Here is a 27717-nt window from a genome sequence, read left to right as displayed (position 1 = left end):
CAGCAGTGCTGTATCAGTAAACATCTGCCTGTCTCAAATGTCCTGGAGAAAGACACTGAATCCCTGTGAGCTCCAGGAGGGCTGTTCTGCAGCTGACCCTGACCTCCAAGTGGAAGGAGCGATAGGCGGGGTTTCCCTGCACCGATCGATACAGAATCAAGCGTTACAACTATTCAGTTTCTGATATGCAGCGTATTGCATGTCCAGGAGGTTAACATAACCGGAGGGATGCGGCTGCAGAAAGCTTTAAACTGTCACTTATCCATGTGTTTACTCAGAGAGTTGATCTCACAGGGTGAAGGAAACACACAGCTACACCTAGGAGCATTATGTTGAGCAGGTGGGGGAGGAAAGCTCAGAAATGTCAATGTGTTGCAAATCAATAAGCCCTCACTGAATGAAAAGTAACTGCTCTGTCTTTGACAACAGGACAAGTCTTCATTCCGTCATCAGCTTTACCTCTCTCCTATGTTTTTTCTCCTATGTAGTTCCCATATGTCTTCTCCCATTCTCCCTCTTTTGCATTCCCTCTCCTCTTTCTTCTTCGTGTTTGGGTAATGAAAAAACAGAATCAATGGGTCGCTGCTTTGTGCCAGCAGAGGTGTTGAATGGAAATCAATCGGCTATCTAAAGACAAGAGGACTGCAGAATAACACGGAAAAACACAAATGGCTTCAGCACTTAATATCGGAGAAAAAAAAGGAGGATGAAAAGACAGGAAGAAAGAGAGAAAGGCTCTGAGTGACGGAGCGAGGAGGGATCGAGGTGGGTGGTGAGAGGCTGTCTAATCACTCCTCCTCCGTGCCCCCGCAGGAAGCTGTTTGTTTTCGTGGCCGTCATGCTCTCCGGTGTTACACTTACCTACAAGAATTTTAAAGTCTCGGGCTAAAAGTACACACGCAGCGTTCTGTAGGATGACAATCCTGTAAATGCACAAAGGCTTTGCTGCGCTTTTGAGAACAAAAGAGAGAGGAAGAGAGAGGGGAAAGGAGCTATCTTGATATAAAAAAGTGATGACGCTCTCTTTGCAAGACAGACAGCTATAAATCCCATCGGCGCCGTCTCTTCATGATGTCTTCTCTGAATGGGGTTAAGTGCTGATGAATTATGCACGGGGATTAGGAATAATATGCAACGCAGATACCAGTAGATTCTCCTACGAATCATCTGTGTTTGGTAATCACATATTAGTGTAGTCACAGGGAGATAAAGACTGGAAGAGATCAAGGATCACGAACACATAGCTCAATGTGAAAAAAAAAACATTTCATAACAACCAGGAGCATTGTCATCATGACCCAGACGGTCAATCTCAACGCTCCCCCGGCTCTTGATGATGATGCGTTCTGATGAAGTATGTATAGGGATTAGCAGCGATATGAAATGCTGATAATGCTGGCAGATCTCCCTACCAGCGCTCTGTGTGTTTGTTAATTCCCTCTCCCCCATTTCACCGGAGTAAATATTTAGCTCAAATAACAATCATTCCCTGTGAGATCGATGTAATCTGTTTAATCCAAAGCAAACGCCAAAAGTCAAGAAGGACTAGCGCCACTCTCCCCCCGTCAAGGCCGTCCTGGTGAGTCAGCTGGATAGAGCGAGCTGCGTTATTGTGCCCACTTTCACCGAGGATCATGAACTTTCTCACGTCGTGGCCTGTCTGACGTCTTTGCTGTCCGTCCCTGTTTTCATTGGTTGGTCTAACATGCCCTGATGTGAACCATCCCTCTGTGCTGTAATGCAGGACGCCATGACAAATAGTCTGTACATGTGCTCTGAGAAAAACAAAGCTTGTCTTCAACACTTGTACAATTATATTTTTGACAAAGGCACATTTAGGATAATTAAGAAGTTACAAAATTAACTCATACTATATAATTTGCACATTTGATCTTTGAAGAGCCCTTTATACATGTTTATCCGTCACATCTGCTTTGCCTATTTGTAGCCTTTTTTTTTCATATACAGAATAAAAGCATTATGGTGCCCTTCAGTGTGTCGCTAGACATGCATTCTCTGCATACTCGTCACACTTCCAGGGAACACACCTAGAAAATTAACTGCACACATCAGCAAAATCAAGAATTTAGTCAAAATAATATTGTTAATTTTAGGGTAATTGGATGCTTGTGACATGATGGTGACCTTTCATTATTTTACCAAAATTCTATACTTTCACAGGAAAATTGTGTGTTTTCTTAAAAAAAAAAAAAAAAAAAAAACTTCTCGATTTAGGTTTCTTCAATGTATTTTCTATAATAATCACAGTCTGTTACTGTACTGTTTTTATTGTAATTTCCAGAAAAAAAGTTTTTAGATTGAATCATTTTCACTGATAATCCTACAAGAGGAACAACACATTCTGATTGAAATCATAGAAAAATTGGTATCACATGATAATATTTTTCATATGTTACAGAAACCACTGTGATTGAAAGTTGTGTTTTGGATAGAACCACACTGTTGATATGGTTTCCATGTTTGTGTGCTGGTGCTGTGCACAGATCTGACATCTGCACATCAGGTCCTAAGTAATAGTAATAGTAAGTAATAGTAATAGTTTTTTTTTTAATAGTTTGTTTCATTTTTAACTTGATTATTAGCCTATATAGCCATTAAAAAGTACAATTTGTAAGAGAACACTAACTTTATTTATGGACCAACTCAAAGGACCACCTGTGGGTACCAGGACTCAATATCACTGGCAATTATGGTGCTCTGGTAGTGCACATGTAGTGTCTCCTTGGCGACAGGATCCCAACAGGATCATTAAAGTTGCATCTAATCTACTGTAATCTAATCTATACAGCCCAGACTGGGTAATTCTCCACCTCCACATCAGCCATATCATGGTTCAGTTTCCATTGAGTAAACTGTCTGACCCTCCTGACATGGACGTGGCGGTGATGCAGTGATTCTGTCAGTCTTACCTGTAAACCAACGAGTCATCTTGGCTCCCATTGTACTGTATCTGGAACATCCTGATGCCTGGAATATTCCTCTGGAAGTTGAACTTGATCAGCGCTGTCGATGACGTGGCCTCGGCCGTCACCACCCTCTTATCCACACCACCCTTTACGTCGCCCGTCACGTTGCTCCCGTTGGCTCCTCCCCGTGTTGACGTGGAAATGTCGGACGATCCAGGGTCAGGCTCCTGGATGTTGTTGGTGTTGTTGGAGATGTGGGGGAGTTTTATAATCACCAGGTCGACTGTTTGGTGGGCTTCACCGGCAGGGTTGGAGGAGATGCAGGTGAAGGAGCCGGTGTCTTTCACCGTACTTATGAGGATGTCCAGAGTCCCGTTATTGTAGACCAACGTTCTGGAGGAATTGGAGACCAGTTTGCCCTCAGGAGAGATCCAGTGGATGGCTGGCTCTGGGTCGCCTCTTGCCTTACACCTTTACGGAGAGAAAACCAGTAGAGTGGAATATATTAGAGACAGGACAGAATGGGGTCAACTAGTGTACAGTAGAAGCAGAGCATTGTTTCATGGTGCTTTCTGGATTCCCTCAACCCTCCATCTAGGACTTAAGTGAGAGGGGGAAGAGTCTAAGCATTGGCCAGTGTGTTGATAGGGCATTTATTTTAGTTAGAATATGCTTTAGATTACAGCATTACAGTGCTGTAAATACATACTGGAAAGCAAAAACATTCTTACCAATAACTACAGGGACAAAGAAGTGTGTATAAAGGAAATAAATAAGAGATCAGGGAACATTAGGGAGCACTTTTGCACCAAAACAATGATTTAGAAATAAAGTACACTTGCATTTTTAAGAAAGATTATCGGGTATATCTTTTAACTAATTGCATGATGAAGTTCATACTTTATAGTAATCTATAGACCTTTGGATTAATAATTCATTTAGGGCTACAACTAACTTCTGTCTTAGATATTAATTTAAAAATGTTCATAAAAATGTATATGAATTTCAACCTGATTATGTGAACTGCAATCATTCTATTTCCCCATTTGGAGAAAAAAAAAAAGTGGAGCGTAGTTCTGCTGCGCTCCGGCAGCACAACACCTCTGATTAAAATGGATGTTGCTCCAGATGAGAAATGCAAGGTGTGCTGACCCTCCGATAATACCTACTTATGTCTTATATACAGAGCTAAGACGAGACAAAATCAAGGAAAGAGAATAATAGCATCTCACTGATTTCCTTTGCCTTCTTTTTCTCCCCATAATTCCATACCTAAAAACATAACATCTATCATGATTGGAAGCGTGTGACCAATATATATGCAAATTAGGTCATCATCATCTCTCAAACCCGTTCTTGATTTAGTTTCATCCTCCTTAAAATTTCAGTGTGGTGTCCCTGTCTTGTGCTTCATTGAACACTCAAGCATTTCAGGTGTTCTCGAGCAGCTTGTAAACATAACGCACAACTACGGGAATCAAAACAGTGTAAGAGTGTGTGTGTGTTTGTGTGTTTAGTCAGATTGATGCATAGTGGTTACAGGATAATGAGGAAACTTTGTTTATTTGTACCATTTTGCGTGTATTCATACTACTCATTAATAACTGATATGAATACCTGAGTGTGACTCTCTGCCCTTCAAGCACCCTCATCTCATGGGAGTATCTGGTGATGAGCGGCGGTTCGCAGAGAAACTCTTCCTCAGGGATGGACCAGAAGTATCTTCCAGAGAGGTGTTGGGGTGAAGCACACGTCTCCAGGTCATCCTCCCTGTTCAGCCTTCGGAGCCACAGTAACTCGCAGTTACAGTGGAGAGGGTTCCCACCAAACGACAATGCGAAAGAAGTGGAGGTCAACACCCCCGAAGTGGCTAGGACCTGGTAATGTGAAACAGTGATTACATTAAGTAACAGATAAAGACAGTGGGGTGTGAAATGTATATTTTCCCTCTACACTGTGGCCTGCTGCTTCCTAGAATCGGATAAGTGATTGTATAAATCATCAGGGTCAGAAAATGTGAAATGGGATTCAAAATGTACTTGAAATGCGCATACATTTGAAGAGAAGGTTCACTTTTGCTTTAATATGGAAGTTGTCCCATTGACTTTCATATATATATATATATATATATATATATATATATATATATATATATATATATATATATATATATATATATATATATATATATATATGAAAAGAAGCCCAACTGCAAATTTTGTACTTTCAAGGGCCAAATGCTGCACAATCACATTTTTCTCTTCTGTTAGCAGAATATGGGATTAGTCTTTTTTCACGGGTAGCATCTTTTGAGCAGTGCAGTTTGGAGTTTTATCCAGCAACAGCCTCCATGGTGGAAAAAAAATAAAACCAACTGGGAATTGCCAAAAACTGCAGTTCTTTGAATGACCACTTGAGGCTGGCTCCAACATCTTAAAATGCCAAACTCCACAGCAGACATAAACATGTTAATATCCTTGTACAAAGAACTTTTTTGGTCTGTATAGCTAATTTCAACAGTCGTAACAACGGGGGTGAATTTTTACACAACTCACTGATTTACATTTTATTTAGGCTTAAAGTTAGTAAAGGTCTGGCTGCTTTGAGTGGCAGGCTGTCTACATGGGGTCATTATGAGTCAGAAGCCACAGGAAAAAAACGAAGAAAAGCTACAAATCAGTGGAACACTCTGCCTGATGATGGGAGGAGCTGCAGCTCTATCAGGACTTGACCTGAAAAAGACGATTAAAAGCTGCTCAGCTCTGTACTCACTGACCTCTGGACTTTTAACTTTTAATTTGACAAGCATTCACTATGCGCTATTGGGTTTAGTATTTCATGTTGTTTTGTAAGTGATGTGCTGTTTTATGTAGGTTTATGCTGTATTGTCTGTCTTGTGTCTTCTTTGTATCACTTGATATTATGTGCTATTGTGTGCATTATTTGTCTTCAGTGTCTTCTCTTTTTCTTGTACAACTTTGCATTGTCATGTCATAATGCTGTGTATTTGTTTTGATGATGGTACATAAAATGGTAACGTTTATGTTTTTAAACTGTAAAAGTTTCCTTTTCAATAAAATAAATTAAATAGATAGGATCCACCCCTCACTCCAGTACAGCTCAAACGTTTCATCCAAATACGTTCACCTTTGGCTCTTAAAATTCAAAATGGCAAAATTAGAGAATTTAAGGCTCCAAAACATGAGTCCAGTGGTTGATGTTAAGATGGCTACATCCATTATTTTTTTTATATCGTTTACGGTTTGACAGGTATTAAACCACTATAAATGAACTGTTAATGTGAATATCACAAACCAAATGTTTCTTGACTCACCAAGAAAAGTGAAAATGTAATTTTATCTCAGTTGTCAGTTAGGTAGAAAGGACAACTATGTTTTGTGTATATTTACATTATGACGTTTTTTAAAATGTTGGGTTTTGGTCTCCATTTCTGACTACCAAAAGCTGTTATTTCACAACAAGATGACATTGTCATTAGAGGTTAAACAACACATCTTCAAACTAAAAAATCATCAGTATCATTTGTTTATTTTGAATTAGCATTAGGCATTGTCCTGATATGAACTGTGGGCAACTGTCATCACAACCTAAATTTAACCAAATATGAACATCTGATGACTATGATGCCTAGATGGGACAGTACAGCTTGTGACACAAACATTTAGTTTGAATACAGTTGATCGAAATACAAGAAATTGCAGATTCAATGAGATGCCTGATTGTGTTTGAGAGCCTTAGGCCTTTTTTTTTTTTTGGTTGTTTTTGGGTTTGGCTGGTTGGGTTTAAATTTGTTTTTGAAAAAAAAACCAACAAAAAACTACGACAATACCTGTGCTCGTTGAAAAAGTGGGTCCGGTGGCAGCTTTTGGAGCTTGTTAGAGGTGACGTCCAGCCGGTTGAGTTTCTGTAGCAGGGAAAATGTTCCCTCTGGAATGTAGTCCAACATGTTGTGGTCTAAACTCAACGTATGGAGGCTAATCATTTTCTGTGGGAATACGAGAGAAAAACATAACTTTAGTATCCTGAGGAGGTTAAGAACATATTGATGTAGGGATAACAGAGTTAATGCCTTGTTCTTTCCTCTACTTCCGCTGCAATATCCTGGTTATTGCCATGAGGCGGATTTCCATTAACACTTATATCATGCAAACTGAAATTGTATGTATCTAATGGAAACATGTCAATATCAAAAAAACTACCATTTATTGTAAAAAAAAACAAAAAAAAAAAAACGCTTGCATGAGGTGGTATTTCAGTCAATTCAAAAAAGCCATGGAAACACTTTTTTAGCGTTTATATGTCACATGGTAGGAACTTGGGCATGACGCAACAGGCGTTACAAGAGGTGTTATTGCATCGCATAACTTTTCAAAAGTTGAGTGAGCTATGAGTTGCCATCTTGCAATTGTGTTTTTTTTTTGTTTTGTTTTTTGATTATTTTTTGTGCATTTTGCCTTCATTAGATAGGACAGGAGATTGCTATAGTGAAAGGGGGAGAGAGAGGGGAAGACATGCAGCAAAGGGCCACAAGCTGGAATTGAACCTGCAGCGGCAAGGACACAGCCTTAATATATGGGACGCCTGCTTTATCTACTGAGCCTCCTGACACCCCTTTCAATTGTATTTTATCAACATTTTGAAAATATGTAATATTGCACAAATCTGTAACAGACACCCGCCGACTGTCCCTTGAATCAGTCACTTCATTTCCTGATGTACAGTGCTGATAGAAATGTTGAATTTCTGTGATAACATGTCTTTGTTGAACAGCTAAAGCAGAAAACAACAAAGCCATCCTGTAGTTAATCAATACAGAAACACAGTTACCTAATACAGCAGCTCTTCATCATACTTGAATAGAACTATAACTACTTAGTCATGTTAAGTTGCAAAGAATTTAAGTACGCTGATCCACAGAAGCCTTGAAATTTCAATTACATAAACACTGCCTGTTGGCTGCCAAAGAGAACTGGTAAAATGAAAACTGTTAGTCAGAAATTAAACTTCAGTGGAGCTAAATGAATAGTTCACATAATGGCCTCCGCTCAATCCAAAAGCCCTTAAGATCTCTTTATTTTAATTTCAAATAAATGGATAAAATACAATTTTATGGCCATTTTATTGGGCTTGGGATTTCCTTTTTTTTTAAATTTATTTATTTATTTTTTTTGAAGGGCCTCCAGCCAGAGCGGCTTGAAATGCTGCTGCAGTTTAAAAAGATCCTGACCTGGATGGCCTCCCAAGGAATAGAGTCCAGGTTATTGTAACTGAGGTCCAATTCTTCCAGCGCCAGCAGGTCGTTGAATGCTCCCTGGTGGATCAGCACCAGCTGGTTGTTGTTCAGAATCAGGTGGTGAAGCTTCGACATCCCGCTGAACGTATCATTGCCTATCCTTGTCAGCCGGTTACTGAAAGAGAGGCAGAGAGAGAGAACTGTAGCTTTGGAGATAAAGCATAACACCCCAGTCTATCAGTCTGTATGCAGATCCATACCTGTTGAGGTGTAGAGCTCTGAGGTTTTCCAGATCGGCAAAGGCATGAGGTGTAATGTAGGAGATGGTGTTCCTGGATAATGTTAGGTCCACCAGCCGTGTCATGTTTGCAAAATCTTTCCTCTTCACACTGTGGACACAGATAAGCACATACAATATATAATCTATGAGAAGTCCTCTAGAACTAGATCTGCTATTAGTTTATAACACTTTTTTGTGATTTGAACAATTCCATTAAAGCTGAACTTTGACTTAGTGAAGCTGTCTGAGTCAATTGACGGAAAAAAATGAATTTCTTAATATGAGAGTATTCTTTTGAATGGTGATGTTGCATATTCGTCAGTCTTTCAAAAGTGTTGAAAGAGATCTTTTATCGGAAAAGTTTCAATTTTTAAAAGCAAAATTGCAAAAAAAAAAAAAGGAAAAAAGCAGAATTCACATATGGTATTTCTTTCATCTTGTGCAGCTTATTCAATATTTGTGAACAACTCTCTCCAAAGGCCACAAACCGGAGAAGCAAGACTTTTTTAAACTGCAGTGCTATCAGGAGACGGCCTTGAGCTGCTCCTTTGACTATGAACCGACTATGACTTACTCTGGGGCCTCTAAAGAATGTGCTTTTTTTTCCACACCCAAATGAGTTTTATTTCATTCTAGTGCCGGCGGATAATGTGCTCATATCGTCATAAAAAGGACTCTGGGCGATGCCGCTCTGTCCAAAAATTCAGCGACTTATTCATCTTCGCCGGAGAGGCTCGGGGCTTTCTCGCCTGATGACATCATAGATCAGTGTCTGTTTCCAGCTTTGAGGAAAAATTGTATGTTCTCGCACAGAAAGAGTGAACTTTCCAAGGACTACTACACTTAGTTCTTCAAGAACTGCACGAGTTCTTAATAATCAAATGCAAGTGAAGTAGTAATATCATGTTGAAGGCACAGTGTGTATCATAATAATGTTGAGTGAACACATTCTGTGAGGTCGAGAAGTACTCTGCAATTATGTGTCTACCTTATAGTGTAGTGTCAACACTTACTGTAACTTTCACTGCTTTCATGACTAGAATTCATTTTAGTAGTTACAGAGTGATAGCTTGGTAGCAGCAATAGTAGTACTACATTTTATAGCTATATGCTAGCGATTTTATTAGCACGACTAAAACATTAGCAGAAGCAGCAGTTTTAGTGGTTGCAGTTGAATTAGTACAATGTTTAGAGTTGTAACTGGGGTTGCAATTTCACTTAATCTGTAAACTTTACCATCTTTTGAGTGATTGTTATTTAAAAAAAAACAACAAAACATTAAAACGTTGCTTATTTAAACAACTTCAAATGTGTCTTATCCTCAGTTGAACCTCATAAAAACATATTGCATATATTTTGACGGTGGGTTTCAATTAATCGATTAAATTTCACATATTCAATTAAATTCTCCGCGACTGATTTATCAATCATTGATTTATTGTTATCATCCCTTGTAATATAATCACTAACGGTAACAAGAGCATTTCAAACAGTAGCAATGATCATACAAGTAACTAGTTCTAGGCCTATAAGATTTAATACACAGTAGAAGTACAGCTTTAGCAGAAAACAAGCATGTGTTTGGATGCTATTTTATTTTAGCGGGAAACTGTCAGGCCCAGATATAACGAAAATCTATTTTTTAAAAAGTATACCTTTTCATTTCACATTTACTTACACTCACAAAATTATTTATTAATAAAACTTTTAAATGAATAACTCTGTGTCCCCCGTCAAATTTGTATAGAAAGTACCTAAAAATCCGTGATTGGTAGTCCCTCTTTGATTTTGTAGCTGGTGGTATCAGAAATACAACTAACATTAAAACACACCAGCAATCACATTTTACCACTCACAGAGAGATTTCTTTAAAGTCAATACAGTATTGATGAATTTTGCCAGCTGGAAGTCCTGAGGGAAGTTAATGACAACAAGCGCCTGCTACAACAAAGGAAAGTGGGGATATTTTGACTGACTTGTTTAACATCAATGAAAATTTGTCTTGGTGTAGAGAGGAAGAGATTTGAGCAGCTGGTTAATTTTTGGAGAACATTGCTTCAAACTTTTTTTTTGCTAGATGCTGTGTACATTTTTTGGCATCGCGTTATCAAGACATTCTGATATACTGCCTTCTCACCCAGCTGATATACATTTCAACAATTCTGTAATCTTGCAATGCAGTGCCTAAGAAGTGGCTGAGTAATATATTCAGTGGAAGAGGTCCTGTCAAGTAGATTTGAGCACATTCTAATTGACTGCATGGCTGGAACAACTTGTATAACGGAACAAAAGCCAGTTCCTACTGTCCTAAGGATTACACTGAGAGTTGTACTTGTGTGGTAACAACAGTAACAGTATGTGCAGTATTAGGGGTACAGTACTAGCTCTTTTGGTATTAGTAACATTGATGTGACTGTTACCTTGTGACAAAGTTGTCAGCCAGCCGTAGCTCCACCGTATGCCTATCAATGTTTGGCGGTACGAACAGGAGACCTTTCTTGGCGCAGAGGGTCGCCAGGTTGGGTGACAGGATCTGACACACGCAGCGCTTGGGGCAGATTTGTGCTCGCACCGCCATGGCAACTGCCAGCATCACACACAGCAACAGCCTCTCCATGGTTACCACCCCACCTGGACACGACACCTGAGATGGACAGAGACAAGGCAAAAGAGAAATGGAGACATTATTGACATTGGACATTCTTTCAATAGGAATTTAGCATATTGATTAAAAAAGCCAAAAAAAAAAAAAAAAAAATGGAATGACAGACAGGGGCATTTCTTCACCAAATCAGAATTATCGGCCATTTATTGACATGGCCTTTTGATATATTCTGAGTGTTTCTGCTAAGTCTTTAGTATGCAGAGCAAAGAAAGGCCTGTGTGCAACTTTCTCAGCCGCTCTGTGCAACTTTCTCATGCTACGCTGGACTAATAGAATACTTATCACCTGGTGCACTTCCTTCTGTATCAACTAAACTGCATGCCACTCTAAATGCAAAGAGCTTTATTGGAAGTTGAGTGTATAGATTGAAGATAGGATGATACGTGTGCAGTGTGTGGAGAGGGATGACTTGCGCTTTACAAGTTGTTGCCAGTGTGCTCCGTTAGGATGCATCCAAAGTTTTGAATATTCACGCACATCCGTGATGATTCACACTTGGCAACTGGAGTGAATCAGATTCTGATGAAGTTACAAATCTTAATGGCCAGACATGACTAGATGAACCGCAAGGCCTCAAAGAGGTGAATCACCACCAACTTTTAGGCATCGCTAATCAAACTGGGGGAGATGTTTATTGGAGTCATTTATTGCCCAGCAGTGTTGCTGTACGCGAACATGCACGCACGCACACACAAATTCAGCCCTCATTAGCAAGCAGCAGTGCTTGTAGTTAATTAGGAAAGGTTTAGAGAGAGAAAGAGAGGAGGGTGAGGCAGGGAGAAAGAAAATGCTCATTAATGACAACCTTGATTGGGGTTTGAAGGACATGAGCGAATCAGGATTAAAGGGATCACAGTGCAAATACACACACTCTCTCTCTCTCTGTCACACACACACACATGCACAGGCATCTACACATTAACACTCAAACACGACACAGGTTAGGTGAGGATGAAAGCCTCAGTGACCCTTTCTCACACTCTATCATAAAAAAAACCCCACAATTGACGATTTTGAGTGAAAGTTCAGCGGCTTATTTTGTTGGTAAAGCGTTGTGTATTGCAACATTTTTCAGTAAGATAGCAGGTCAAAATAAAAAGACAAAAATAAGTTGTAACTAATGGCTTTATTAATTGTAACAAGTCATTTATCAGTGCTTTCTAGACCAGGAAAAGCCTTTAAGAACAACTTTTTTGTTGGCCAGTCATGAAAAATGACAAACAAAAGGGATAAATTATAAAAACAATACAATATAAGCAAAGAAAACACACCAATTACAGCAGGTTATTCGAGAACAATGAGTATATGTTCATCTGCTGTTCATGTAATGAAGTGATTCAGTAAAAAGCAAAGAAAAACACACTGACGGATGGCTTCTGGAAAGGAACAGACCTCAGGGAGCTGTAATTCCCCCTCACTGAGAAGCACACAGTTAATGTGTTAAAATCAAAATGCTCTTTTGTTCAATTTTGCCTCCATCTGTGGTGCTAAATCTTTACTGTGGTGTCTCTGCACTGCACTTCACAAACATGGACTGTCTGTTAAACTGTGGCCTGTCACTGCTCATTATAACCTTGCAGGTCTGTTATTCATCCCAAACTGGAAAAAGTTGCAGAACTATTTAGGTGTTGACAGAAGTAATGAACCAGCTATGTGTTGAAGTATCATAATAACTTGTAAAAGAATACTGGTATAGCTATTTTTAATCATCAGGCAACATATTGCATATTCTCCTCATTGACAAAAACATCCATGAAAACACTTAAATCAGCAATGCGTGATTCAGACATTTCTACACTGTCTTTGGCAATCAGCTCCAAGCCCTTCTCTCTCTTAAGGGATTAAAACTTTAAAAACAGCAGCAGCACCACAATTACAAATAAATGCATGAGTAATAAACTATTTGGAAGGGAAAATTACTGAAATGTTGTTTTGATTCCTTTTTGGAGGGATGATTTTCTCATAACCTTACAACAAACAAACAGGAGCAGACACCACCCTGATAAAAGCATGATAGTGGTATTCATTTATATATGGATCTTACCTTTATTCAAAGCTACTGTTTTATGAAACTTTAACTTTTATGAAAAATAACTGGCATATTTGCTGTCATATTTACTGAAAGAAGTAGAATTGTACATGAGACTAATAGTATGTGAAAAATATCATGTTCCTCCCTCTCATCCTGCTGTCTGTAATGGCCATTGCTAGAATCCAGCATACATAACAAAAGCAACCAATCAGAGCCAACGAGTTAATGTGGCTGTCAGTTATGTCAATCACTCATGTAACTGCAGTCAAACGGTCAAACTGGGCCGTACTGATCAAATATGAGTCAAATATGTTGCTGCATTGTCTAATTCTTTCCTTAAATGTTTTCAGAAAAATGTATAAGTGTACTGTTTAGCTGTAACATGAGAGAGGTTTGCTCTTGCTGGCAGGCGGTGCTTGGTTTTGGCTTGACTTTTTTTTTTTTTTTTTTTAAATAGACTATCTGTCTCAGGTATTTCTTTCATGATGGAGTGAAAGTTATTGCAAAAATGACAAAAAGAGACCTCTCGACTCTGATTGGTTGTTGTCCTTCACATGCTGTAATGCCAGAAATGTCACAAGGCAGTTAAGTGGGCAGAGGAATAGGAATTTTTCATAGATTATGTCTCATTTAGTGCTGTTTGAATATACTGACAGTTTCAGCTAATATGGCAATAAGTTATTTCTTATAAAAGTTACCGACTACAGCATTAACCATGAAATTTATTCAGATTTAAGTTCAAGGTACACTTGGCCAAGATAGCATGGCATTGCGATGCACTGGGGAAAAACTGTTTAACGTGATTAAATTTGATGTAAATAACATCTCTAACATCTTGAAGAGGAGTATAATGTATCTGATAATATTTCCGCTCCATTTACACCTGGTGATAACGTGATCTGTAGATCACTAGATACATTTTATCTTGATGGTGACTGCTCCATGCACCTTTGCATTTAGTTTTAGTAAATGTTGTATTCACCCTTGGCTGAGATCATATCAAAATGTTCAGACTGCTCTCTGATTAAATTGCGTTCTGCGTGCATTTATCCTTATCTTGGTAAGATTGTCAGACACAGACTGCATGTTAATGCATGGTGCTATGTACAAATTTCTGAGTTGATTCGCATTTGGTGTGCTAAGAGTACTTATGGCAGCAGTACTATTGTTGTCAGATGGACTCAGAGCAAACTACAGAGGTCATGTTTCTTGTAAAGGAACATTTAATTAAGTGGAATGGCATCGGCTTTCTTTTCTTCATTTTCATTTAATTTTGGTTGGTTCATTCATGTGGCAAACATTTGCAAAATTGTGTATTTTTATTTGATCCTGGAATAAGTCTAAAATACACTATGGAAACAAAATTGTTACATTCATACTATTAAGTGCAAAAAATGGGCCATTGAAACATGTTCAAACTGCAAACTTTGATGCCATCAAAGCATAAAAGCATGCATTGTATTATGTGTGGGTATCATTTGGGCTTTTGCCTTCCACTAGGTGCACTGTTACAATTAATGTTACTATTAATCACTGACATATCCCAAACTGTGATAAAAAAAATAAAGAATCTAAAATGCATATAATATATTGAAAATAATTTATTTTTTGTGGTTTTTTTTTTTTTTTTTTTGTCACCTAAAACATAGTGGCATCTTGATAAAAACCTGGCATTTGAAGGGTTAACATTTTGAAAACATTTTGTGCACAGCGCAATGTGAGCATGTGATATTAAAGTGGGCCCTAGGGGTTAATAGATTTTGGGACAATAATGATGATGGCACAAAGGAATATGATACATGTATAAAGCTTTACATACACAGGTAATACTCTTTATTTTTTAAAATAAATGAAACTTGTTTACAAGAAGAAAACCACAGAATAGCGCCATCTTTCTCCGTTATGATAGCCCCTGCACATCACGTGACAACGACTGCTAGGACAATTACCGAGAACTGTTAAGAATTCAATTTAGTATCTGTTTCAGTAATTGACACCTTTTCCTGTTGCTGCTGTATCTGATTGAAGCTGGTGGGATAAAACTCCACTGCAGGTTGATTTTAATGCTGCGTATTCAAATTATATCAAATCATTGCTCAGGTCTGACTAAGAAGCCATTCACCTGTCTCTAATCTAGCAGTGCAGTCCACTCTTCACATATCTCTTTCATTTCCCAGAGTAATTACTGAAATCTGCTGCGACGCAGGAGGTCATACAATCCGTGTTTTCTTTCCATCTCTATTTGAGAAAGAAGAGCAGAAAGACAGAGTGGCAGCTAAACAGAGCGCCGGATGAGTCATTTGCTATACAGAGAGAGAGAGAGAAAGAAAGAGAGAGAGAGAGCTCATGACCCTTGTGACACGAAAGCAGATATCAGCTCATTAATTACTCCGAGAAATGACTGTAATGAGGCCGAATGAGTGAGAGAGACAGAGAATCGCAAAAGAAACGAGGGAGAATTATCATAGAGGGAGAGGAAAAAAAAAAGAGATCAGAGAGCGAGCTAATTAAAATGAGTGCTGAGCTGTGAAAGGAAAAGGGGGGGGGGGGGGGAGGGTGGAATTTGATTTAGTGAGAAGAGGTGAGGTAGGATGGATGATGCCGGCGCCGCGCTCAAACATGACACCCAGAACATTTGCTGTATAGAAAGGGAAACATGGGCTAAATGTCACATGTCATGCACACACAGAGGAAATGGTTACACTTAAAATTGAGCTCACACACACAAACACGCACACACAACAGAGTCGCTGTAGCTTGAGGTGACATGTAGGACCACTGGGATCAACTGGGAATGGTGAATTAACCAAAGGGATTATGGGTAAGGAGGACAAATTAAGCTCTGTTTGTTGTGGTGTGTAAAATACGATTCTGCTCCACACATGTGTGCAGCTCGCTTTATTCACCTCTTTGAAAGCCTTCCACACCGACACCCCAGTTCCCTACAGGGGCTTCCATAAAGCCAGTTTCACCCCTGGCTTCCTCAATGATGAACAACCGGTTTCCCGGACATCTCCAAAGGATTCTCCACACGCTCCATATACTGAAAACTGATCTTAGGCTGCATTCAAATCTCATGGGGATAACCAGCGGAACAACTTGGCAGTTAAAAGCGACGACTTGGAAGTATTCACACATTCAAAGTCTTCAGAAGCTGCCAAGAAGCCGTGATTGAAGATCTCTGTCGCCTTTTGTTGCTTCCGATCAGCTTTTTATCCACTCTTAATGCATATCCAATCAGCTAGTGATACATCTGAGGTCACGCGCCTTACAGTAAGCCATTTAGTATTAAGGTGTTAATAAAAAATCCAGTAAGTTCATTTTGCTCCCTTGTGTTCAAAACTCCCATTATCTATGTATTATTTACATCTGAGATATAAACAGCTGTGTATAATCCCTATATTTTAACCCAAGATTTAAGCCAGGTTTTTAAAAATAAAAAAGAGAGACATGACTGGTTGCTCAAATGACTGTAATCAAATATGAATTAAAAAACTTGTCAGGTGCTCATGGAAAATGGGAAACAATAGAATAAACCAGAAGAAAATCCAGACACTCCAATGTCATGTCATGGAAAATTCCCCAAAAGTATATTATTTCCCTCAGGTATGGTTTAATGATGGCAACACTAAATGTCAAACTAATTTAAATATCACTCCAGAAATAGTTCTAATTTTTTGACAAACTGACTAAATCTATATATAAAAAATGCAAGAAAGACAAACACAAAGCAATAGATGTATAATATGACCATTTTCCTCTGCAATTTTCATATAAACTAATATAACTAGTATTTCTAAATTATTTCCTCAGCAGTTGGCGATACTGTTAGCTGAGCTGGAAAATTAGAAAGCTAAAACCATTTTTATGACCATTTCTGTGATCACAAACTGCTCTCTTTTATGGCGTTCCTCTGAATCACCAGAGATTCAGTGAGCTCATCATATACCTCTCAGGTTTAGTTGCTGTTAAGCTGTGTTTCAGCTGAACTCTGGCTTGTTTTGATGGAACAATCAGGTCCAACTTAGCAAGCAGCTGTGTTTTATGCCCCTGCAAGCTCTTGTTTGGCTCAAACTGTGATAAACTACAGCTGAGCTAAGTGACAGAGCAACAACTCTGTGATGCCTAGTTTGTTAAAAAAAAGAACTGGTTAACAAGCAGCAGCCTGCTGATGGGTCAAGTCATTACAAAATCATGCTGGGCCTCCAGACTTTATTCAAACTCAGAGAATTTTACATAAAACTCTAGTGGAGAATCGAAAGTTGCCAAAGTTTAGTCTTCAATAGCTTCCAAAGTGTCGACACAAGCAGAAACAGAATCAAAACCTGTGACATAAGATGTTATTTTTTAACCTTAAAGCTATTGAGGTGTTAAATAAGTGACAACCGAGAGAAGGTATTTTAAGAGCTGAACAGTATCTTTCCTGTCTGACTTAGACACACTGCATTAAGTCAAGAGCTTGCAGTCAACATCTTCACCACGTGACGCAGATTCAGAAGTAGGAAACTCTGTCATCCTAAAGTGTCATCCAGCGGTTTGCAGGGCCCTCTATAGAGGAGTGTCAGGTAGTTTACAATGGTACTTGTGTTGTTAAAATAGATTAGTCATGTCAGAGTTAGGAAAACACTTCATATGTTGAAGGGTTCTCCAACCGTCTCAAAGCGGCGGGCTCTTGCTGAGAGGAGCGGTGTTGTTTACTGCAACATAGCATTTAGAGGGCTCCGCAATCCACACAGGGCCCAAAGATTGAAGTGACACAGAAAATGAGATCATTACGGAAACTAGATTTTATATCAGCATCGCTCTGACAGTGTTCTTTTTTAAAATAGCTGTACAGATATGAGGATGATTGTGCAAATACAACAGCTTGTGTAGATTTCTTCTTCATTTGTCAAATTCCTGCAGGCTAGAGCAAAATATTATTATCAAATTATTCTAATGCATATCTCGGTCATTTCATCTGGGATGGTGCATTTTCTCCATTGCATTTCAGCCATGTACTATGGGCTACAGCATGCAAAGATTATGATAATGTACAGACTTTCATGTTACATTATGTGTGATTGTTGATTATGCATGTATTATTGCAGATAGACTTGGCTCTCATTTCGTTTATAATACATTTCTATGTATTGCTTAACTGCATAGCATCTACTCAGGAGTCACGCAACGTGAATTACAAACAAGGACCATCGTTTTCATCACGCAGATGGTTGCTGATTTCTGCAGATATGACAAATCAATATGTTTTTATTTTATTTTTAATTGACAAAGTATTAGAATATGTAAAAAACATTAACCCTAAGTTAAAGTACTTTGCACAATGAATAAATGCTACATACATTTAGAAGCACTGAATTTTAGGTTTGAATCCTCTGGTGCATCATCACAATAAAAGTACACATACTATGATGCTGAATCCACTACAGAAGAGACCTGATGATTGCATTAGGTGAGGAAAGAAAATCGTATATATTGATATCAGCATTGGTTATTGGCCAAATAAGCCGTTCTATGTTGGCATATTGGATATCGGTGAAAAATCAAAAATCCCTATGCATCCCTAGATATTACAAATACCACTTAGTTCTCAGAAAATTCACAGAAAAATGTAAATGTGAGCTATTAAAACTCGTGTTATAATTGAAAGCTCCAGAACAGCTACCGAATATAGGGTTGGGCCGATGAAAAACATTTTTAGTACGGTAAATCACATTTTATCACTACATGTGATAAAATCCATCATCCATCCATCCATCCATCCATCCAGTCCACCAACCAAACTTTCCAACCAAACTATCCATCCATCCCACTCACCAATCCATCCATCCACCCATCGCTCAGCCTGCCCCAGAGAAGCAGATGAAGATGGGTGGATGGCATGTTGGACACTATTAAGCAAAAAATGATCACATCTTGTTGATTTCAGTGATAAATGCACCTTGGTACTGATAGGAGATGAGATTAAAAAGCAACAAACATTAAGGAAAATTTGAGACAATCGAGACAAAGCTTGTGTGCAATATAAGTACATTTAGTCCCATGGTTTGTACACTCACACGGAGATATTAATTCAAAGCATGGAGCAAATTATACAGTAGTAAAGTGCTGTTGCCGCTGGAAAACCTTGTAGCTGCTGTTTTTCATTTTCTCGAGTGAATGAATAGTTTACAACATGGTCTTCTGTGCCTTCAAGCTTGTACCTTGGTTGTTCGTACCAGCATCTAATGCATAACAAAAATGCACCAATGCCCAAGCCACTTAAATAACCCGCTGCCTTCCTGTTCTCTCGTTTCCACTCCTTTGGCTTTTGTTTTTTTCTGTGTCCACTGGAGTAAACCTTATGCTTAAGCTAATGGCTTTACCCACTTGAACAACAGGGGTCAGCAGCTGCCTAAATACATCACAATTACTCTTTATTCAATTAGTGCACTTTGAGAATGCTGCGCTGAGCAAGGCCAAACACATACACACGCACGCACGGGCAAGCTCGAGGAACCCTGAGAATGCCTTTAAGAGCAAACGGACAGCAAACCACCAATGCAAAGACACAAGTACACAAGTACAATGAATCCTAACCACACAAAGCCTTGGCTCCATTCTGCATGGGCTTTTCTTGCTGCAGACAGAAGCCAAATATATTTTGTGTGTGCACAAACTTCAGACAAGCATTCACAGGCAGGAAGTCTGGAAAGTTCAAAATAAGAGAGTCCTACAGCCTCAGTCACAAAAACAGTTCCAGGAAAGAAAAAAAAAAGCAATTTTAAAATAAAAACAGTAAGATTTGCCCTGTATTTCTTTGATATAATGACAAATGCAGGTTTCTCATTTCTAGCCAGCAATCGCTACTGGCAAATTTGATCAGCTGTATCTGGCAAGCTTTTTATTTTATTTTATTTTTGGCTTTTTTTTGCTGTTATTTGAAAGGACAGATTAACCGTGAAATGAAACCGCATTGAGGGGCCCAAAGAGCAAGTGGCCAAGTGGTTAAGTTACAGTTTAGCCCTCTTCTTGAACTTAATAGATTTCATTGGACCAAAATTTGATAGTGAAAAAAAGTCATTTTAAGGGGGTTGTGATGCTAAAAAATGCATTTCCTGCTTTACAGACATTTCTTATATTAAGTGTTTTGACTGAATGGGCACCATCTTGGGGTCTGGTATCCAGATTTAACAATACATCCATAGGGGGAGATACTACATAGTGTACATGCTAGCCATGAATGGGGCTTTTTGTTAAACTGTCATGTGGCTTTGCACATATTTCTACTGCAGCTACTGTGCTAGATAGCTGGGCCTACGAACAATTGCAGCACACAAGCAAACCTTTAATCCATTTAGCAAACAGTCAGTTCCAATCCATCCACTTTGCTCATATTAACCTGAGAATCACTTTGCACATGCATGTTTTCATTGCATCGACGCTGAGAAATCCATCTTTAACCTGTCTCCTCCCCTCCATCACTATCTCCTCTTCATGACTGAATTGGACTTAATGGATGAAATCAAACCAATCAAAGGCAGATATAGCCAGCTGGGTGATTTATAGGAGCACATGGGCTGCCAGGAATACGAGACGATCACCGCCAAGGTCAGGCCGATAGCTGTGGGATGGGAGAACACACAGATGGACACACACACACACACACACACACACACACACACACGCACGCACACACACATGCTTAAAACCTCACACACAAATGCATGTTTAGTGCATACACAGAAGTATAGACCAGACACACACATATAGTACTTGAGTATTGATTTCAGATCCAGTACGCATACGTGTTATGACTGGGAAAGAAAGCGAAGTAGTGAAATGAAAAAAAAAGAGAAAGGTAGAGGAAGATTTGTAATAGGAGATGCTGGCGGTGAGCGTCCTAACGGTAGGCTTTAAGTGCCTGATTCAAGGCGATGCTGTGTAATATCTGGTCCACAATGCTATTTCCGCCCCATTACATCATGGTGCTATTTTTCAAAACACGTCGGAGTGCATCCGTCACTGGCTATCAGATGATATCGTGTTCACAAGACAGCCTCTCTGCCATAACATTAATATCGCTATCGCTCAAAATGCACATGCCTGTGATGGTGCCAAGTATCTCATGTAAAACGGTTTCTCAGCTCATTGTTTTATGAGAGATCGAGGATTGTTGGTGGCATTGAAATACATAACCCATCATAGAGAATGTAAAGCAGTTCATACATCATGGGCCCGGGATAAAAATTTAGAGCATGAAGCTATTTTCACTGCTATACTATGAAGACAGCAGAGTGTATGTCATAGAGAGCAGGGTAATAACTAATACAAAGTACCTTTTCACAACGCGAGCAGCAGCATGGCTCCAGGAATGGCTCAGTCGGTTTGGTCAACAACTTTCTTTTTTCCAGAGTGGAATGTCTAAACAAATATTGAATACTTTATGGATGCAAGTTTTGGTTGATTGTGCTCTCCATAGGCTGAGATTCATGAAGTCTTTGATACCTGAGCATTTTGGTTTTATTTCTTTCAAAAACATGGGAAGAGGGCGATTAGTAACTTAAGAAGAAATGGCCTAAAAAATTGCAAGAAATCAGGAAATAACAGAAAATAAAAAAATAGTGGCCTGAAAATAAGCCAAAAAAAAAAGAAAAGTGGAGTAAAAATCAAACAAACAAACACATGTTAGCAAAAATAAATAAATAACTCAAGACAATGACCTAAAATAGTGCCAAAAAATGAATTAAAAATTTCATCTCTTATTTTGGGTTACGGTCAACAAAACCGACTTTTGGGGTCAAATTAAAAAATCAAAGGCTGAAAATTTTACAAACTTTCTAGAAGGGAAAACAATGAAAATATTATGTTATCATAGATGTATCCTACGGAAGCCCTAAGCAGACGTGTTTTTTTTTTATATCGAGAAAACGGCTTGTAAAAAAAAAAAAAAACACGTCCGCTTAGGGCTTCCGTAGTATCCCTTTCTACGAAAAAAAAAACAAAAAACAGCTGGTCTGCCACTGCTTCGAAAAAAATTGTTTTAGTTGTCTGGATGTTGCATACGAGTGTTGGTGGTGGTTAAATGCTGTACATTATTTTTGAAAAAAAGTATATATTACCAATTATTTTAAGGCCTTACAATGCAAAGATTGATTAAGGCCTTATTTATAGGTTAATAAATATAATGCCTTTTAAGGTTTTATAAGGATCCGCAGGACCCTGGTTGGGTCAGGCTGACGTTAACCTATTAGCAGCTATTGCCAAATGAGCGGCACTGCTAGCTAGGTCCTACTAGACCCAGCTGGGATGTGATGCAGTTAACTGAAGCAAAACTAACCTATAAACCTACACATGTAACTGGTCAAAAATATTCTAAACAGTTAATTAATGGTTAACCTTCGACATTCCCTAATTGCTTTCTTTTATGTGTTCTTGAAGGCCATCTCAAAAACACAAAAAACAAAAAAAAAACCTTTTGCCTAGTTACGTTAATATAAGAATTCACCCCAGCTCAAGGACACAAACTTTTAATGTGCATCATAATCCTATGCTTTTCTCTCTCTTTTTTTTTTTCTTTTTTCCCCCATTTTTGGCAAGATAATGAAGTGTAATCTCAACAGGCAGCTGTTCAGATCACACATACACTACTGTGAACTTATTAATGGTGTCCATACACACCTCAAGTTTTCCTATGAGCTTTCTGGTTCCACTGTGCACTTATTTCCCCAGTTAATAAAAAAAAATAAAATAAAAATCTGCACTGTTTTCCTTCTTTTTTTTTATATTGCTACCTTAATTAGATAGGACAGTATAGAGGCAGACAGGGGAGAGCAATGCAGCACAAGTCCCCAGCTGGAACCAAACCTTGGAGGATGCAGAATGTGCCGTAACTATGAAAACCTTGAAAACTGGCTATTTTCAGTACATTTCTTTTGTCCTTAGCCTTTGGAGACAGTTTGGCTGTTTGTCCTTCGGCACCTCAAGGGCTTTGCTTGCTTGCTAATTTGTACAGTGATTTCTCTACTGCTCTGTTTACTTCAGACTACGTGGCAGTCAACAAATATAGACATGCCATAAAAAATACATGAAAACATAAAGTGAGTGTTTCAGGTCAATTTTTTCATGGTAGACTTGGATACACCTAGTAAATTCCAATCTGCAATGCTGCATGTGTACTCAAAAGGACTTAAATGAACACAGTTGTAGCATGTTCAGTGTATAGCTGGAGAATATGGATTGTTTCCTAGGGCTGAGTATTTTGGGTTTTACCAGTGCTAAAATTATTTTTTTTTAATTGATCCGGTTATACCAATTACTCAGCATAATCCTAAGTAATTACATAAATATAAATAAACATAAACCACTATTGGCAAATTCACATAATAAAATTCAGAGATTGAAAATTTTGGTACACAAATTTTTGGCAATTGTTAAGGTCAAAAATGCAAAAGTATGGTTGCCAGTAGCTTTAAACTGTTATGACCATGCTTTTTTTAATGCTCTGAGCAATAAAATACAACACATCTTTTAAGCATCCACATTATGACTTAAAGTTCATGAACACACCGAAGTCCGAAAACCACTTTCAATCTCAGGAATAGGACCATCCAAGTAGCAAGTGAATGCAGCATAACTTTGCTTCTAAGGCAAAAATGGGGCTAACCTCCTTCACTTTAACCAGCAGGCACTGTGATCAGCAGCAAGACATGGGAACTTGGCTTGGGTCTTAAGGAGTTGTAGTATTTATATACTGATGAATAGCCTTGTGGTATTTTGGAAGCAGATATCAGTACTCAAACCTAATGTTTACAGTCATGAAAATAGCTGTAGGACAGTGTAGGGATTCTCTGAAACACTCTCCTAAGGTTAACAAGCTTTACATTTACTGGGCATCTGTGTTGAAAACTAGTTGTTGCAGAAAAGAAGCATTCGTTACAGGTCTAACCGTCACCACAGTTTAGCATGACACCACAAAATCCCTTTTGAAATACTGTACACTTTTGATATAACACTTGTTTGGATTTGGCATTTGCTTGAAAAATACAGTGTGCTCTAAGCAAATAACAAGTAACTAAGGACTACTAACCTAAAGGTGCTTTCAGATAGCAAGCGAAGCAAAAAATAAAGGTGCCCTGAGTATATATGAGGTGAACAGACTTTAAGTTTTAGCAAAAATATGAGGTTGACTCGAGTAAAAAAAAGGGCCTGGAGAAGCAGACAGAGCTTCCTGCTAACTATTGAAATCAGTCTGTCTAAGATGTGACACACAGGCACAGTTCACACAAACACACACAGACTCAGTGTGTTGAGGAAAAGCAATCGTCTGCACTGTCGGAGGAACATGTCCACTGGCTGTTTATGGATAAAAAACTGAAAAAAAAAAAAAAAAAAACACTCCAATGGTCAAGTCTGCTATAACAGAAAGAAGAAAAAGTGCACAAAACATCAGGGTAGAAATATTGGGATTTACAGGCGCTATTAGATGACAAAATCACAGAGTGTGTTATTAACCAATAGTTCACAGCTTATTTAACCCATAATGCTCAGCGTTTTCCACCACTGCACTGCATCACACTCTCAATCCAAAAAAGCTCCAAGGCTTGTTTGGGAATGTACCGACAAGCCAGCCTCTCAGCGAGGTCTCACTGTGATTACAGAGCTCTCATCCACCCAAACAAACCACTCCAGGGTTAAAATGACTGCTGCAAAGCAAATAGGTGTGAAAATGCCTTAAGAGGTGTTGGTTGCACGGTACAACAATGTCTTCCTTAACGCCACATTGAGCGAGCCAAAGCTTTTTTTTTTTTTTTCCCTTCTTTCGTCTCAAAATGCGAAACACAATGAGGGGCTTTCTAAGAGTCACCAGTGCTTTTTTTCTCTTGACTGCAGTGTGTGTTTACATCCTCAAAGAGGAATAGAAGTGTTTGATGTTAATAAAATGACACCATTTATTTCACCCTGTCATCCAAACTGCCACAGTGCGGGGATACATTCCCCTGCCAGAAGCATCAAGAGGAGGGTGAGATACATTCTGTAAATAAAAATGAAATCCCATTAATCTATCCTGTCGTACAAATACACTTTGTTCTCCAAGACGTTTACACGAGGGAAAGCATGATGCAGATTCAGAGATTTTAGCATACTCGTGCACACAGATAGAAATGCGTGCATGAACATGCTTTGACTTAAACAATCAAGTCCAAGATCAGATCTGCCAGATATACTCCACTTCACAACAGCTTCTCTGCCTTATTCATGCACGCAGCATGGATCCATATTCACACCCTCACAAAATCTCAAGATTTCTTTTTAACTTGGACAGTGTCATGTAGAGCCCGATGGACATATCGGTCAGCTGATTGTATGATCCAATATTGGCCAATCACAGAATTATTGGCTTATTTGTTATCCGATGTGGATGATTTATATTTTAAAAAATAAATAAATAAATGAAAATATGAACAGACTAATAAAGTAATACAGAATAAAGAGGCTTCGAGTAATTTATTATTCCCTTTGAAGTTTACTGTTTCAGTGCACTGATGCCATTTTTGATGATTAAGTTCACTTTTAAACTGTGACATGTCCTGACATCATGACATATATTTGTAAGCAAGTAAGCAAGTAATTGATAACCATATCTGTGGGATAACTGCATTGTATAATCGCATGCATATATATCGGCATTAATATCAGAATTTTCCACTCCACAATACTGGTATCTCCATTGGCCCCCAAAAATCCATCAGTACAGCTCTAGTTTGATGATGATAACCTACTATGTCATGTGTGGTTTTATGACTATTCTGCAGTTACAAAGTTGTGCATGTTTCAGTCATTACTGCAAATCATATGTTCCCTTTTACAGCAATAACGTCTATTTAGATTGGACTCAAACTTTGTAGGCTGTAATAAGTTTCCATTGATGTCAATATGCAATGACATTTAAGTTGCAGAGACAAATTTGCTGTGGACATTTATCAAAGTGAACACAGTACTGTTTATATAGGAACTGGTCCTTTAGAGTTTGTTGATCAGTAAAATACTTGAAACAAGAACTTCTAACTCTAACCCCCTTTTTTTGGAATGGGAGCCTATGGGAGCTATATCAACAGAGGACACAAGGGGCGCCCACCTTGGCACATCTGTCCAAGATGGGGAGATGATCACGCACACCAGATTTGATGGCTCTGCAATAAACTGTTCAGGAGGTACAGATGACCCCCTATCATCACTCAAACCTTAACAATCTTGGCACACAAAGACAGCTTGTTTCAAAGAGGAAGCTGTTTAAGACTAAAGTTCTATACTCTCAAAGTCACCAGACTCAATTAATAAAAACAGCTATTTTACTTTTCTGAACACTAAGTAAGTAAGTAAGTAAATTTTATTTATATAGCACCTTTCATAGATAGAAATCACAAAGTGCTTTACAGTAAAAACACAGTGCTTCACAAACAGAATAAACAGTGATTTACAAAGGATAAAATACAACACAGTTCTTCGAAATAAGGCAAAAGAAAATACAATATAAACACCAAGTTAATAAAAGAGGTTAATTAAAAGCTTGTCTGTATAAAAGTGTCTTTAGCTGCATTTTAAAGGAGTCAATGGAGTTGGTGCAGCGTAGAGCCAGTGGCAGAGAGTTCCATAGTCTCGGTGCTACTGCCTGAAAAACCCGATCACCACGAGTTTTAAAATGAGTGCGTGGGACGAACAGCAAATTCTGGCCTGCTGACCTCAGAGCACGAGATGAAGAATGTGGTTGCAGCAGGTCAGAGATATATTGTGGTGCTTCACCATGTAGGGCCCTAAAAGTTAAAACTAAAATTTTAAAATGAATTCTAAAATGTACTGGTAACCAATGAAGAGAAGCTAAAACTGGAGTGATGTGTGACCTTCTATTTGTGCTAGTTAAAAGTCTGGCTGCGGCATTTTGCACTGTCTGGAGACGATTTAAAGCTGACTTATTTAAACAGATAAAAAGACTGTTACAGTAGTCCAGACGTGAAGAAATAAAAGCATGCATAATCATCTCAAGTTCTGCTTTTGACACCAGTAATCTGAGTTTTGAGATGTTCCTGAGGTGGTAAAAACAGTTTCTGACCAGCTGTTTAGAATGTTGCTCAAAAGACATTGATCTATCAAAGAGGACACCCAAATTTCTAACTGATATTTTATCTGAAAACCCTAAAAAGCTTATGTGTTTTTTGATTTCTGGGATTTCCCTGTCTGGAGCTATAATCAAAGTCTCTGTTTTTTCATTGTTTAATTGTAGAGAATTATTTTGTAACCATGTCTTGATGTCTGTCAGGCAGTGTATTAAACTAGATAATTTATGAAATTCAGAAGCTTTGAAAGAGCAGTATAGCTGGATGTCGTCGCATAGAGATGATAAGATATAGCATTAAAACGTCTTATAATTTGCCCAAAGGGAAAAATGTATAATAAAAACAGAATCGGACCCAGAACGGATCCCTGGGGGACCCCACTGAAGCTGCTGGTCTGCTGCTGCTTTGACCAAATTAGTTAGTTTGAGTTATTGTGTGACTTTGGTGAATCTGAATTAACCCTTTT

At 38.6% G+C, this 27717-nt stretch overlaps 1 protein-coding gene across 4 annotated transcripts in view; it reads right to left on the bottom strand.

Moving 5' to 3' along the window:
- Positions 1-27717, bottom strand: part of lrfn5a (leucine rich repeat and fibronectin type III domain containing 5a) — a 259011-nt gene that overhangs the window by 19530 nt on the left and 211764 nt on the right. For all 4 annotated transcript variants that reach the window (XM_088087412.1, XM_088087413.1, XM_088087411.1 and 1 more), the window contains 6 exons: positions 10882-11105; positions 8442-8570; positions 8176-8356; positions 6778-6933; positions 4545-4804; positions 2931-3398 (listed from right to left, as the gene is read on the bottom strand). In XM_088087412.1, the coding sequence (XP_087943538.1) occupies positions 2931-3398; positions 4545-4804; positions 6778-6933; positions 8176-8356; positions 8442-8570; positions 10882-11078 (1391 nt within the window). In that variant the 5' untranslated portion in view covers positions 11079-11105. The remainder of the gene's footprint in view (positions 1-2930; positions 3399-4544; positions 4805-6777; positions 6934-8175; positions 8357-8441; positions 8571-10881; positions 11106-27717) is intronic.

This window comes from Plectropomus leopardus, chromosome 14 (genome assembly GCF_026936395.1).
Source record: "Plectropomus leopardus strain MGB_pleo_1.0 chromosome 14, ASM2693639v1, whole genome shotgun sequence".
Taxonomy (NCBI): domain Eukaryota; kingdom Metazoa; phylum Chordata; class Actinopteri; order Perciformes; family Serranidae; genus Plectropomus; species Plectropomus leopardus.
Note: the sequence above shows the minus strand (reverse complement) of the source record. Positions and strands in the feature narration are given on the sequence as shown.